General features: G+C 39.6%; 1 protein-coding gene across 6 annotated transcripts in view; it reads right to left on the bottom strand.

The window, feature by feature from the left end:
- Positions 1-13,286, bottom strand: part of DMXL2 (Dmx like 2) — a 171,935-nt gene that overhangs the window by 31,914 nt on the left and 126,735 nt on the right. For all 6 annotated transcript variants that reach the window (XM_074393600.1, XM_074393601.1, XM_039469087.2 and 3 more), the window contains exons 23-25: positions 7,174-7,438; positions 1,029-2,110; positions 438-629 (exon numbers count right to left, since the gene is read on the bottom strand). In XM_074393600.1, coding sequence (XP_074249701.1) covers positions 438-629; positions 1,029-2,110; positions 7,174-7,438 — 1,539 coding nt within the window. The remainder of the gene's footprint in view (positions 1-437; positions 630-1,028; positions 2,111-7,173; positions 7,439-13,286) is intronic.

Raw genomic sequence — 13,286 nt, 5'->3', positions numbered from 1 at the left:
AACGAAACAGTAATAAGGACACACTATCTGGGGCCATTTGTGACCAATCTCGGTTCCCTCCCAGACACTCCCCAACTTGTATTTTCACAATATCTTGCCATGTAAACAGAGAGTCATAAATATTTCCAACTTAATGGTTCATTTAAGGGGCATGGAGGATCTAAAGCGATATTAAGTGGCAGAAATACTGTCAAGAAAATTAGGTTTGTTGCCAAAAGTATGTGTCTATCTTAAGGGAAGACAATAACTTTTCCAGAAGTAAGAACACTTACTTTTAAATTACATTCACTGGACAAATAGTCTAAAACTGATTGGGAGTGAGAAAGGTAGCACATTAAGAGCCCTTTAAAATATTTCCAAGTTCAAATCAAAGACAAGTATAACATATTTACCTTCTCAGTGTGTATAGTATCAAATGATCATAAACTTCACATTACCTTCACATCTTCAATACTGGGATGAGGTGGTGTTTTCATCTGAACAATAGTATAAAGTATATCATGGATGTGATTATTTAAGTACAATACAGGATTAGCTATGACTGTTTTTGTTGATGCAATACTTGCTGAAAGCAGAGGTAGGGTAGTAGGCAGCGGTAGTGGAGACTGCAGCTGCTTTACTGTAGTTTCCTGTGGGTGATAGTGAATTATTTTTTTCAAAGTAGTTAAATTTTATCAGCTATCTGATAAAAATACTGGTGATAAACATTGTGTAAAGGCAGTATGTTTGATCACTCATTCTACAAAAATTTATTGAGCACCCAGTATGTACCAGGCACTATGCTAGATGAAGATGATGTAAAGATGAATATGACACAAGACTACTCGCAAGCTTTTAAGCCTACTCCTTATTATCAAAACTTTAGTCTAAGACCACACAGAGTATAAATATCCGCCTCCTATAAATAGAGGAGCTGAACATATTTAGATTAACTAGTAAAACATAGTAAAAGAGCTTTATAGCTATAACTGGAAGAGCTACTAAAATTACTGAAATAACCAAGATTGAAAACAAAGCAATATTCATACCTGTTGTGATTCTTGTAGCAAAAATTTGAGTTCCATCCTTACTGAGGCCAGACCACCACCTTGGGCCCCATGAAGGCTACAGTAACTGAGAAACACTCTCAGCAGATCCTGGTTTTTCTGCAACCACAACTTTCGTCTTTCTGCATGCTCTCGTTTGGCCTGCAATCTTCTTCTTTCTATCTGATGGCGCTCATAGGAACCAATATCTGGTTTGTCTACCATTTCTTCCTGATCCAGTAAATCACTCTCTACTTTGGAATATGTCTTACTGGAATATTCTTTAATAACTGATTCATGATTACATATCTCATGCAAGGCAGCAATTTCCTTTTCAAGCCAGTTATAGAGTTGAAATCTGAGTTTTCCTCCATCCACTTCATAACCAGTAGCCAATGTTCTTAATTCAGTCATGAGGATCTTTAAACAAGCTCTGAATTTTAGTTGTTCAGCAATCACATCAACTTCAGTATCACCTTCAGGAGAATCCTCTTCCTGAGGTGTTAATAACATGTTAGGGTCTGAGGCCTTCTGATCTGCTTGTTGATCTTTTCCCCTGGTAACTGTACTTTTCATCACTAAACCAACAGCATCTTCTTCCTCTTCATCTAAGGCACTGTCATGATCTTCACCCCAATCAAGATTAAGAGGTTCCTCATCAACTTTTACCATTGGCTGACTCCAGTCATACTGTGATGAAGTTACACTTGACCAGTCAATGCCAGAACTTCCATTGCCATCACTGAGAGCTTTTGATTGTGAAAGTACATCATCCACCTTGTGAGAAATGAAGTCAGGCTGATCTTTTTTTGCAGATAAGGCAGATGCTTTGGTTACTTTTGGAATTTTAGAAAGTACCTCCAAGGCTAAAACAGGGCATCCAACTTTAAAATGAGCATTTGCAGTGGTAAAGAATAATTTTCTTTCTATGAGGTTGATTTTATCAACAAAGTTTTTCTCAGTTTTGAGACCTAAGGTTGCCAAAGTTCCTTCAGGGGAGGCAAGATTTCTTCGAATAAGCAAAGGATGAGTTCGAAGGTAGTTATAAAAACTAAATACCACTGGGTTACAAGACTTGATGATAACTGTAGAAACCAAACAGATACAGTCACAAAGTATTGTGTTAATTTGTATTTACATTACAAAATAATAAAATACGTAAGCATTTCTTCAAAAAAAGGACATCTAAATATTGACCTATGATAGGTTAACCTATGGCACATACATATAATCATTAAAACTGTACATCTGAAATAAAAAGAATTTCCCAATATGCTGTGGACTGATTCCCATCACTACAGAGTGATGTCCAGAATACACTAAGTAAAAGATGATGCAGAAAGTGCATGTAGTAATCTGCCTTTTATCAATCTAAGACAGTGAAGAGGAAATACAAATACTCATGCATATTGGCTTATCTTTTTTAAATGAAAGGAAAACACAAAAAAAATTTAATTGATTCCTTTAAAAGGGAGAGAAAAACAGGGAAAAAAAATCTATAGATTCCTATGAAAATACGCTGGTTTTATATATTTTGTTTCAATGCCATGTCAACATTTTACATAATTTTAAAATAAAATCTAATCTAACTTGCAATTCACAAAAAGCAAAATGAAATCAATCTATCAAGTTGGTAGCATAAATACAAAGAGATGAACTCTGAAAAGTGAATTTACAACAAGCAATCTGACTGTACATCCTTAGCAGGATGTATAATAAAATTAAAAAAAATCTGCAAAAAAGCTTAAATTATGCTCAGCATCATATTATTATAAAAATGTCTGTATTATTATTCTGAAACGATCATATGCACATAGACAGCAAATAACTATGTTCATGCCATGAGAATCCAAGTGTTTCATTTTAAAACACAAACTTGACTTCAAAGAAGAAAGAACCGTATAATCTATATTATAGATTACATAGTTCATGAAAACAGTGTAAACGTTTAAATTCTCAGGGGAAAAAATTTCCTAATTCCATTCATTGCAATAGTCTAGAAATTATGACCAGATTAGTACCAATGAGGATCCCTGTGCCCAAATGACAGTCTCTAAACATTATTCCCCACTAAAAGGAAGCAGAAAGCTTTAGAGGAATGGTCATTTCCAGGTCTAGGGCAGGAAATGTACAAGATGAGCCTGAAACATTTTGTAATACCAGAAAGCAAGAAAACTATCAATAAATAATGCCAGAAGAATTCAGAAACCTGAAGAGGCTCCCATTTGTGAAAGACAGAACAATCTGAGCATCTATAAAAACAAACCAAGAGAATGATGTCAGCAAGATGGCTGACTAGACACAACTGGCATTCATCCCCCAACAAGAAAGGATCAAGGCAATGAATAAACAGCTAAGATTTCACTGGAGTGTCAAACGCAGAGCACTAGAGTGCATCAGGGTAGTGGAGATGCATCTGTGGTAACTGAAAGTCCAGGAGAGCAGTGTAGAGGCTCCCGGCCTCTGCAGCCCTATCTTCCCCACCCAGACTGGATCTGCCCACAGTCAGGAAGAACTTCTCATTGCAGGGGGAAAGGGTAAGCAGAAGATCCCCACCAGCCCTCATGGCCACCACAAACATCTACAGGCCTTACAAGAGAAGAATCCCACAGTACTTGCAAGCCCTGAGCCCAGTTTGGAGAGATGGCACAAATTCAAGCAATTGTATTGCCCCAGATTAGGAGCATAAGGTGTGTGCCCTCCACCTACTGCCAGTGAGCCAAGCAGCACAGCACCATCTTGAGACCACAGTCACCTCTGGCATGCAAACTGCTCTGGGGCCAGGAGTCATTGTACTTCTCCAACACTGGGATCCCATCTTCATTCCAAGCTCATATGGGTAGCTAAATGCTACAATCCCAGCTATGCAGAGCCTAGGACCACGACTGGCTATGACTTTGGTCCTGCATGGCAGGGAAACCAACCCCTACCACCACCACTGCACTTCTAGTGGGAGAAACAATCTGGCAGTCTCTCCCACGGTGAACCTGCCCTGGAGCCAGCCAAACCAGTACATACCTTGGGAGAGGCCCTCCAAGCCTATGAGCAGCTGATATGCCCCTGGGCCAACAAAGTAGCTAAATGCCCACACTCAGGACCTCAGAAACAGCCTGCAGCACCCCTGCTCCCTGCACTCACACTCTTGGCCTGCCAAAGACCCTGCGCTTGCAATCAAAGCCTGAGAAATAGTCCTTCAAGCCACCCCTGGCAAGCACACCACCAGACCAGCCAAGCAGCCAAGAGCCCACTTCCACGACCCTGTGGGCTATCCCTGGTGGACACATCCTAGCTTGGCCAAACAGCCCTGCAGGCTGCCCCCAGTGGGCACACCCCTTAGCCAGCTGAACAGCCTTGTACCTATATCCCAGACCTGAGAAACAGCCCCATGGGCACCCAGAAGAAATGGCCCCATGCTAGCTGAGCAGCCTTATGCTCACACCTTGGGCCTGAGGAGAAACCTACTCCAAACCTACTAGAGCTAAAAAAATTCAATGAATGAAATAAAAAATATAATAAAGAGCTTTAACAACAGACTAGACCAAGCTGCCACCCCAGCTAACAGAGCCCCAGACCAGCTGAGCAGCACTGCACCTGCATCCCAGGTGTACAAAATAATCCATGGGCCACACCCTGCAGAAACACCCCCAGGTCAGCTGAGCAGCCATGTAATCACGTCACTGGCCTGAGAAACAGCCCAGCAGATACAACCTCAGGCCAGCTGAGCAGCCATGAGCCCACATATGAGAACTGAGAAACAGCCCTGCAGGCTGCTTCTGGCAGGCACACCTCCAGGCTGGCCAAGTGACCATGTATCTACACTCTTGGCCAGAGTGTAGAACTGTGGCCCCAATCCCAGCCAACCAGACCATAAGCTGGCTGACCCATTCATTCATTGTGTGCACATATGCATCCCAACCTGACAAACTGCCCAGCGAGTAAACCCTGGCAAAGCCACATGACCATCACCGCAAACTCAGCCTAGGCAACTGAGAGGATTACACATGCCACTAATGTAGATTACAGCTGAAAAAGCTACAGGGAGTCTACACTACTATATCCATCTGACCAATGCACTCCACCAAACCAATACCTCAAATCATATTCACAGAAACAAGTCTTTTCCCTATGAAACCTATTCCATAAAATTAAAAGAGGCAACTTCTTCCACCAGATGCATAGAAATCAATATAGAAACACATCAGCAATGAAAAAGCAAGGAAATATGACACCAAAAGAAAAGAATGGAAAGGAAAATACTAATTCTCCTATAACAGACCCCAATCATAAGGAAACATATGAAATACTAGGAAAAGAATTCTTAAGGAAATCATAGTCTTAAGGAAACTCATTCAGATACAAAAGAGTACAGACAGACAACTAAATGAAACCAGGAAAAGAATTCATGATATGAATGTGGAATTCACCAAAGAGAGAGATATTATACAAAAGAACCAAACAGAAATACCAGATCTAAAAAAAAATTCAAAGAATGAAATGAAAAATATAATGAAGAGCTTCAACAACAGACTAGACCAAGCAAAAGAAGGAATTTCTGAACTTGAAGACAGGTCTTTTGAAATAATCAGGTAAGAAAAGAGAAGAAAAGAAAAGGGAGAAAAGAAGAGAAAGAGAAAGAGATAGAAAAACAGAAAGGAAGGAAGGAAAAGGAAGGGAAGGGAAGGAAAGGAGGGAAAGAAAGAAAGAAAGGAAGGAGGAGGAGAAACAGAAAAAATGAATGAAGAAAGCCTACAGGATTTATGGGACACCATTAAGTAAACAAATAGTCATAAAATCAGCTGGGCGCGGTGGCTCAAGCCTGTAATCCCAGCACTTTGGGAGGCCGAGGCGGGTGGATCACGAGGTCAAGAGATCGAGACCATCCTGGTCAACATGGTAAAACCCCGTCTCTACTAAAAATACAAAAAATTAGCTGGGCATGGTGGCACGTGCCTGTAATCCCAGCTACTCAGGAGGCTGAGGCAGGAGAATTGCCTGAACCCAGGAGGCAGAGGTTGCGGTGAGCCAAGATCGCGCCATTGCACTCCAGCCTGGGTAACAAGAGCGAAACTCCGTCTCAAAAAAAAAAAAAAAAAAAAAAAGTCATAAAATGAGCATTCCAGAAGGAGAAGAAAAGGGAAAAGGTGAGGAAAACACATTTAATAAAATAGCAGCCCAAATCTCCCAAGTCTTGGGAAAGAGAATAGGCATCTAGGTCCAGGTAGCTCAAATAATCCCAAATAGATTCAACCTAAAAAGATCCTCTCCAAGGCACATTACGGTCAAACTGTCAAAAGTCAAAGACAAGGATCTCCTCATTCTTAATCCCAAAAGACAGTCAGTGACCAATGACCAGTATTTAATTTCTTATGATTTGTTTCAGGAAACAACCAAAGGAAATGGAGGAGACAGATATAATGTGTGCACACTGAGGTGTATATGTGTACAATATATATAGGCCAAATGCAGTAAGAACCACACTGCTGTGCATCTTACATTTTTCACTTAAAAATACAGCACATATTAACACATTAATCTACCTGATTTTTAAATGACACACTCTTTCTATATGTGGATATATTAAAATGTATTTAACTATTCTATTGGCAAAAACTTAAAATGTTGATTTCTTTCAAATTATTGCAAACAATGCTGATAAATATCCTTTAAGTGCTTTCAATATCTAAATTATTTCGGATAACAAAGAAAAAAGAAAAATTACCACAGAGGCATAAAGTTTTCCCAGGCCCATGTGACAAACCAATATATGTAACAGCCAAAATTTCCACTTTAAAAAAAATGGCTATGATTATGTGAAAAGAGCTACAGAATGTGGCAAACATTTTGTATGCTTATTAAATGCATAAGTAATTAGAACAGGATGGTGACCCTGTCTTATATACCCCAACATATAATTGTGAAAGTAAAAAAGTATGTAAAATCTTCTTAGTACATTCAAATTATAATAACAAAATGCTAGATTCAATTACAAATAGTGGCTACTCCTTTAGCCACACAATAAATTTTAATAAAAAATTCTCAAAGTTGAAAAGCAAATCTAGTAATGATTTTTTTTAACCTAAGTGATCATTAGTTCAGAAACTGTCTCTTTCTTTAAAAACAAGAAAAAGAAATCCACGAAATGTCCTACCTTGATGTTTATCATCCTCCTTTGGTGTTTGTTCCAGTAATGTGTCCAAGGCTCGGGTGTAATCTTTCATTACCCAATAGGCAAGACTACGCAGGAAAGGATCAGGATGCAATCTCTTGCAACTGAATCCTGAGCCATCCTTTTGGCAACCCAAAATCTTCTGATTTAGGATGGATATGTAAGTGGATGAAGTCTCAAATTCAGATTCATATAAACGTGCAATAACCATGGCTAGCTGAATATCTTCCATTTTTTCAAGACATACCTGCAAATTTAGACGTTAATACTTAACTTCCTTAATGACAATTATTTAAACAGATGAAATATCCCATCAATATCCTGAAATTATCTATCATTTATATTCTCATGGTGGAGGAAAGGACAATGAAGGGTAGTTAAATGACTGATTGGAGATTAAGGAATAGCAAAAGGAATAACAGGTTGGAACTTAGTAGCTTCCAAACTAGACAGATCATTTATAAAATAAGCATGAAACAAAGTATATCATCTCACATCAATTTAATAACATTTTTTTTTAAATTTAAATTTTTATTTGGTATTGTACTTTAGGTTCTGGGGTACGTGCGCAGATCTGCAGGATTGTTGCATAGGTATATACATGGAAAGGTGGTTTGCTGCCTCCATCCCCCGCACCATCAACTATAACTGGCATTTCTCCCCATGTTATCCCTCCCCAACCTCCCCACCCATGCTGTCCCTCCCTTAGTCCCCCACCTACAGACTCCAGCGTGTGGTGCTCCCCTCCCTGTGCTCATGTGTTCCCATCGTTCAACACCTGCCTATGAGTGAGAACATGTGTTTGCATTTCTGTTCTTGTGTCAGTTTGCTGAGAATGATGGTTTCCAGATTCATCCATGTCCCTACAAAGGACATGAACTCATTCTGTTTTATGGCTGTGTAGTATTCCATGGTGTATATGCGCCATATTTTCTTTGTCCAGTCTATTATTGATGGGTATTTGGGTTGGTTCCAGGTCTTTGCTATCATAAATAGTGCCACAATGAACACACGTGTGCATGTGTCTTTATAACAGAACGATTTATAATCCTTTGGGTATATACCCAGTAATGGGATTGCTGGGTCAAATGGAATTTCTATTTCTAGATCCTTGAGGAATTACAACACTGTCTTCCACAATGGTTGAACTAATTTACACTCCCACCAACAGTGTAAAAGTGTTCCTTTTTCTCCACATACTCTCCAGCATCTGTTGTCTCCGGATTTGTTTAATGATCACCATTCTAACTGGTATAAGATGGTATCTCAATGTGGTTTTGATTTGCATTTCTCTGATGACCAGTGATGATGAACATTTTTTCATATGTTTCTTGGCCTTGTAAATGTCTTCTTTTGAAAAGTGTCTGTTCACATCTTTCACCCACTTTTGAATGTTTTTTTTTTTTTCTTGTAAATCTGCTTTAGTTCTTTGTAGATTCGGGATATTAGCCCTCTGTCAGAAGGGTAGCTTGCAAAAATTTTTTCCCATTCTCCTGGTTGCTGGTTCACTCTAATGATTGTTTCTTTTGCTGTACAGAAACTCTTAAGCTTAATTAGATCCCATTTGTCTATTTTGGCTTTTGTTGCCATTGCTTTAGTCATGAAGTCCTTGCCTATGCCTATGTCCTGAATGGTACTGCCTAAGTTTTCTTCTAGGATTTTTATGATGTTAGGTTTTATGTTTAAATCTTTAATCCATCTGGAGTTAATTTTAGTGTAAGGTTTAATGAAGGGTTCCAGTTTCAGCTTTCTGCAGATGGTTAGCCAGTTTTCTCAACACCATTTATTAAACAGGGAATCCTTTCCCCGTTGCTTGTTTTTGTCAGGTTTGTTGAAAATCAGATGGTTGCAGATGTGTGATGTTTCTTCCGAGGCCTCTGTTCTGTTCCATTGGTCTACATCTCTGTTTTGGTACCAGTACCATGCTGTTTTGATTACAATAGCCTTGTAGTACAGTTTGAAGTCAGGTAATTGTTTTGGCTTAGGATTGCCTTGGTTATGCAGGCTCTCTTTTGGTTCCATATGAAGTTTAAAGTGGTTTTTTCCAGTTCTGTGAAGAAGGTCAATGGTAGCTTGATGGGGATAGCACTTATTCTATAAATTACTTCGGGTAGTACGGCCATTTTCAGGATGCTGACTCTTCCTAACCATGGGCATAAAATGTTTTTCCATCTGTTTGTGTCCTCTCTTATTTCCTTGAGCAGTTGTTTGTAGCTCTCCTTGAAGAGATTCTTCACGACCCTTGTTAGTTGTATTCCTAGGTATTTTATTCTCTTTTTAGCAATTGTGAACGGGAATTTGCTCATGATTTGGCTCTCTGTCTGTTACTGGTGTATAGGAATGCTTGTGATTTCTGTACTTTGACTTTGTATCCTGAGACTTTGCTGAAGTTGCTAATCAGCTTAAGGAGGTTTTGGACTGAGACAATGGGGTCTTCTAAATATACAATCATGTCATCTGCAAACAGAGACAATTTGACTTCCTCTTTCCCTAACTGAATACCCTTTATTTCTTTTTCTTGCCTGATTGCTCTGGCTAAAACTTCCAATACTACACTGAATAGGAATGGTGAGAGAGGGCGTCCTTGTCTAGTACTAGTTTTCAAATGGAATGTTTCCAGTTTTAGCCTGTTCAGTATGACACTGGCTGTGAGTTTGTCATAAAGAGCTTTTATTACTTTGAGATACATTCCATAAATACCTAGTTTATTGAGAGTTTTTAGCATAAAGGCTGTTGAATTTTATCAAAGGTCTTCTCTGCATCTATTGAGATGATCAGGTGGCTTTTGTCTTTCTTTCTGTTTATATGATGGATTACGTATATAGATTTGTGTATGTCAAATCAGCCTTGCACCCCCGAAATGAAGCCAACTTGTATCATGATGGATAAGCTTTTTGATGTGCTGTTGGATTCAGTTTGCCAGTATTTTATTGAAGATTTTTACATCAATGTTCATCATGGATTTTGGCCCGAAGTTTTCTTTTTTTGTTGAGTCTGTCAGGTTTTGGTATCAGGATGATGTTGGTCTCATAAAATGAGTTAGGGAGGATTCCCTCTTTTTGTATTATTTGGAATCGTTTCAGAAGGAATGGTAACAGCTCAGCATTGTACGTCAGGTAGAATTTGGCTGTGAAATGTGGCTGTCCGCTCCTTGACTTTTTTAGGTTGGTAGGTTATTAGTTGCTGCCTCAACCTCACATCTTGTTATTGGTCTATTCAGGGATTCAACTTATTCCTGGTTTAGTCTTGGGAGGGTGTACATGTCCAGGAATTTATCAATTTTTTTCTGGATTTACTGGTTTGTGTGCAGAGCTGTTTGTAGTAATCTCACAGTAATTTGTATTTCTGTGGCTTCAGTGGTGAGATCCCCTTTTCAATTTTTTATTGCATCTATTCAATTCCTCTCTTTTCTGTTGTCTGGCTAGCAGACTGTCTATTTTGTTGATTTTTTCAAAAAAACCAGCTCTTGGTTTTACTGGTTTTTTGAAAGTGTTTTTTTTGTCTCTCTCTCTCCTTCAGTTCTGCTCTTAGTTATTTCTTGTCTTCTGCTAGCTTTTGAGTGTTTTTGATCTTGCTCCTCTAGCTCTTACAATTTTGACAATAGGGTGTCAATTTTAGATCTTTCCTCACTTCTCATGTGGGCATTTATTGCTATAAATTTCCCTCTAGACACTGCTTTAAATGTGTTCCAGAGATTCTGGTATGTGGTGTCTTCATTCTTACTGGTTTCGAAGAACATCTTTATTTCTGCCTTCATTTCACTGTTTATCCAGTTGACATTCAGAAGCAAGTTGTTCAGTTTCCATGTAGTTGTGCTGTTTTGAGTGAGTTTCTTAATCCTGAGTTCTAATTTGATTGCACTGTGGTCTGATAGACTGTTATGATTTCCATTCTTTTGCATTGCTGAGGAGTGATTTACTTCCAATTACGTGGTCAATTTTAGAGTAAGTGGGACATGGTGCTGAGAACAATGTATATTCTATGGATTTGGGGTGTAGAGTTCTGTAGATGTCTATTAGTTCTGCTTGGTCCAGATCTGTGTTTAAATCCTGGATATCCTTGTTGATTTTGTCTCGTTGATCTAATATTGACACTGGAGTGTTAAGGTCTCCCACTATTATTGTGCAGGAGTCTAAGTCTCTTTGTAGGTCATTAAGGACTTGCTTTATGTATCTGGGTGCTCCTGTCTTGAGTGCGTATATATTTAGAATAGGTAGCTCTTCTCATTGGATTAATCCTTTTACCATTATGAAATGTCTTTCTTTGTCTTTTGATCTTGGTAGGTTTGAAGTCTGTTTTATCAGAGACTAAGATTGCAACCCCTGCTTTCATTTGCTCTCCATTTGCTTGGTAATCTTCTTCCATCCCTTTGAGTCCATGTGTGTCTTTGCATGTGAGACAGGTCTCCTGAATACAGCACACCAATGGGTCTCGACTTTTTATCCAGTTTGCCAGTCTGTGTCTTTTCATTGGGGCATTTAGGCTGCTGTTTACATTTAATGTTAATAATGTTATGTGTAAATGTGATCCTGCCATTTTGTTACTGGCTGGGATTTTTGCCTGTTAGTTGATGTGGCTTCTTCGTTGCATCATTGGTCTTTACCATTTGGTACGTTTTTGTAGTGGCTGGTACTGGTTGTTCCTTTTCATGTTTAGTGCTTCCTTTAGAAGCTGTTGTAAGGCAGGTCTGATAGCGATGAAGTCTCTCAGTAGTTGCTTGTCCGAAAAGGATTTTATTTCTCCTTCACTTATGAAGCTTAGTTTGGCTGGATATGAGATTCTGCGTTGAAAATTCTTTTCTTTCATGATGTTGAATATTGGCCCGTACTCTCTTCTGGCTTGTAGGGTTTCTGCTGAGAGAACCGCTGTGAGTCTGATGGGCTTTCCTTTGTGGGTGACCCAAATCTTTCTCTCTGGCTGCCCTTAGCATTTTTTTCCTTCATTTCAACTTGGGCGAATCTGATGATTATGTGACTTGGGGTTGCTCTTCTTGAGGATTATCTTTGTGGTGTTCTCTGTATTTCCTAGATTTGAATGTTGGCCTGCCTTGCTAGGTTGGGGAAGTTCTCCTGGATAATATCCTGGAGACTTGGATTCATTCTCCCCATCACATTCAGGTACACCAATCAAGTGTAGATTAGGTCTTTTCACATAATCCCACATTTCTTGGGGGCTTTGTTCATTTCTTTTTACTTGTTTTTCTCTAGTCCTGCCTTCTTGTTTTATTTCATTGACTTAATCTTCAATCTCTGATATCCTTTCTTCTGCTTGATCGATTTGGCTACTGAAACTTGTGTAAGCTTCACGAAGTCCTTGTGCTATATTTTTCAGCTCCATCAAGTCAGTTAAGTTCTTCTCTAAGCTGGTTATTTTAGTTAGCATTTCGTCTAACCTTTTTTCAAGGTTCTTAGTTTCTTTGCATTGGGTTAGAACATGTTCCTTTATGTCAGAGAAGTTTGTCATTACCCACCTTCTGAAGCCTGCTTCTATTAATTCATCAAACTCATTCTCCATCCTGTTTGTTCCCTTGCTGGTGAGTTGTGATCCCTTGGAGGAGGAGAGGCGTTCTGGTCTTTGATGGTTTCATCCTTTTTGTCGTTGGTTTCTTCCCATCTTCTCCCACTATTATTGCGTGAGAGTCTATCTAGCTTTGATCTCAGGGAGCCGATTGATTATGCAGTCTGTCCCTTTTCTGCCTGTAGAGGAACTGTTGGGCTGCCACAGACTCTGTCTGGCTGCTACGTGGGCTTTCTGTGTCTTTTGTTTACACAGGGAGATTAGGTCCGACTCTAATGGTGATGCCCTTCCCCCTACTGAGTTCAATTCTTCCAGGTCAAGCTCGAATTGATGCGCTGGCTGCAAAACCCTCAAGCAAGAGGGCTTCAGCCTGCTGGGCTTTGTGAGGGGAGGGACCCACGTAGCCTGTGTCCCTGCTTTTAGCACCCCATCTCTCCAGGGGGCAGGTAGCTCCAACCTGCAGGCTCTCCTGGCCAGCCAATGCATTTGCCTAGGTCTGTGCCAACAATCCACAGCACCAGCTGGGGCTGCTATTCAACTCTGTGCAGGTAACTCGGGCACTCTTCAGCCCAGTGAAG

The sequence above is a fragment of the Saimiri boliviensis genome, chromosome 2 (assembly GCF_048565385.1).
Source record: "Saimiri boliviensis isolate mSaiBol1 chromosome 2, mSaiBol1.pri, whole genome shotgun sequence".
NCBI classification, from domain to species: domain Eukaryota; kingdom Metazoa; phylum Chordata; class Mammalia; order Primates; family Cebidae; genus Saimiri; species Saimiri boliviensis.
Note: the sequence above shows the minus strand (reverse complement) of the source record. Positions and strands in the feature narration are given on the sequence as shown.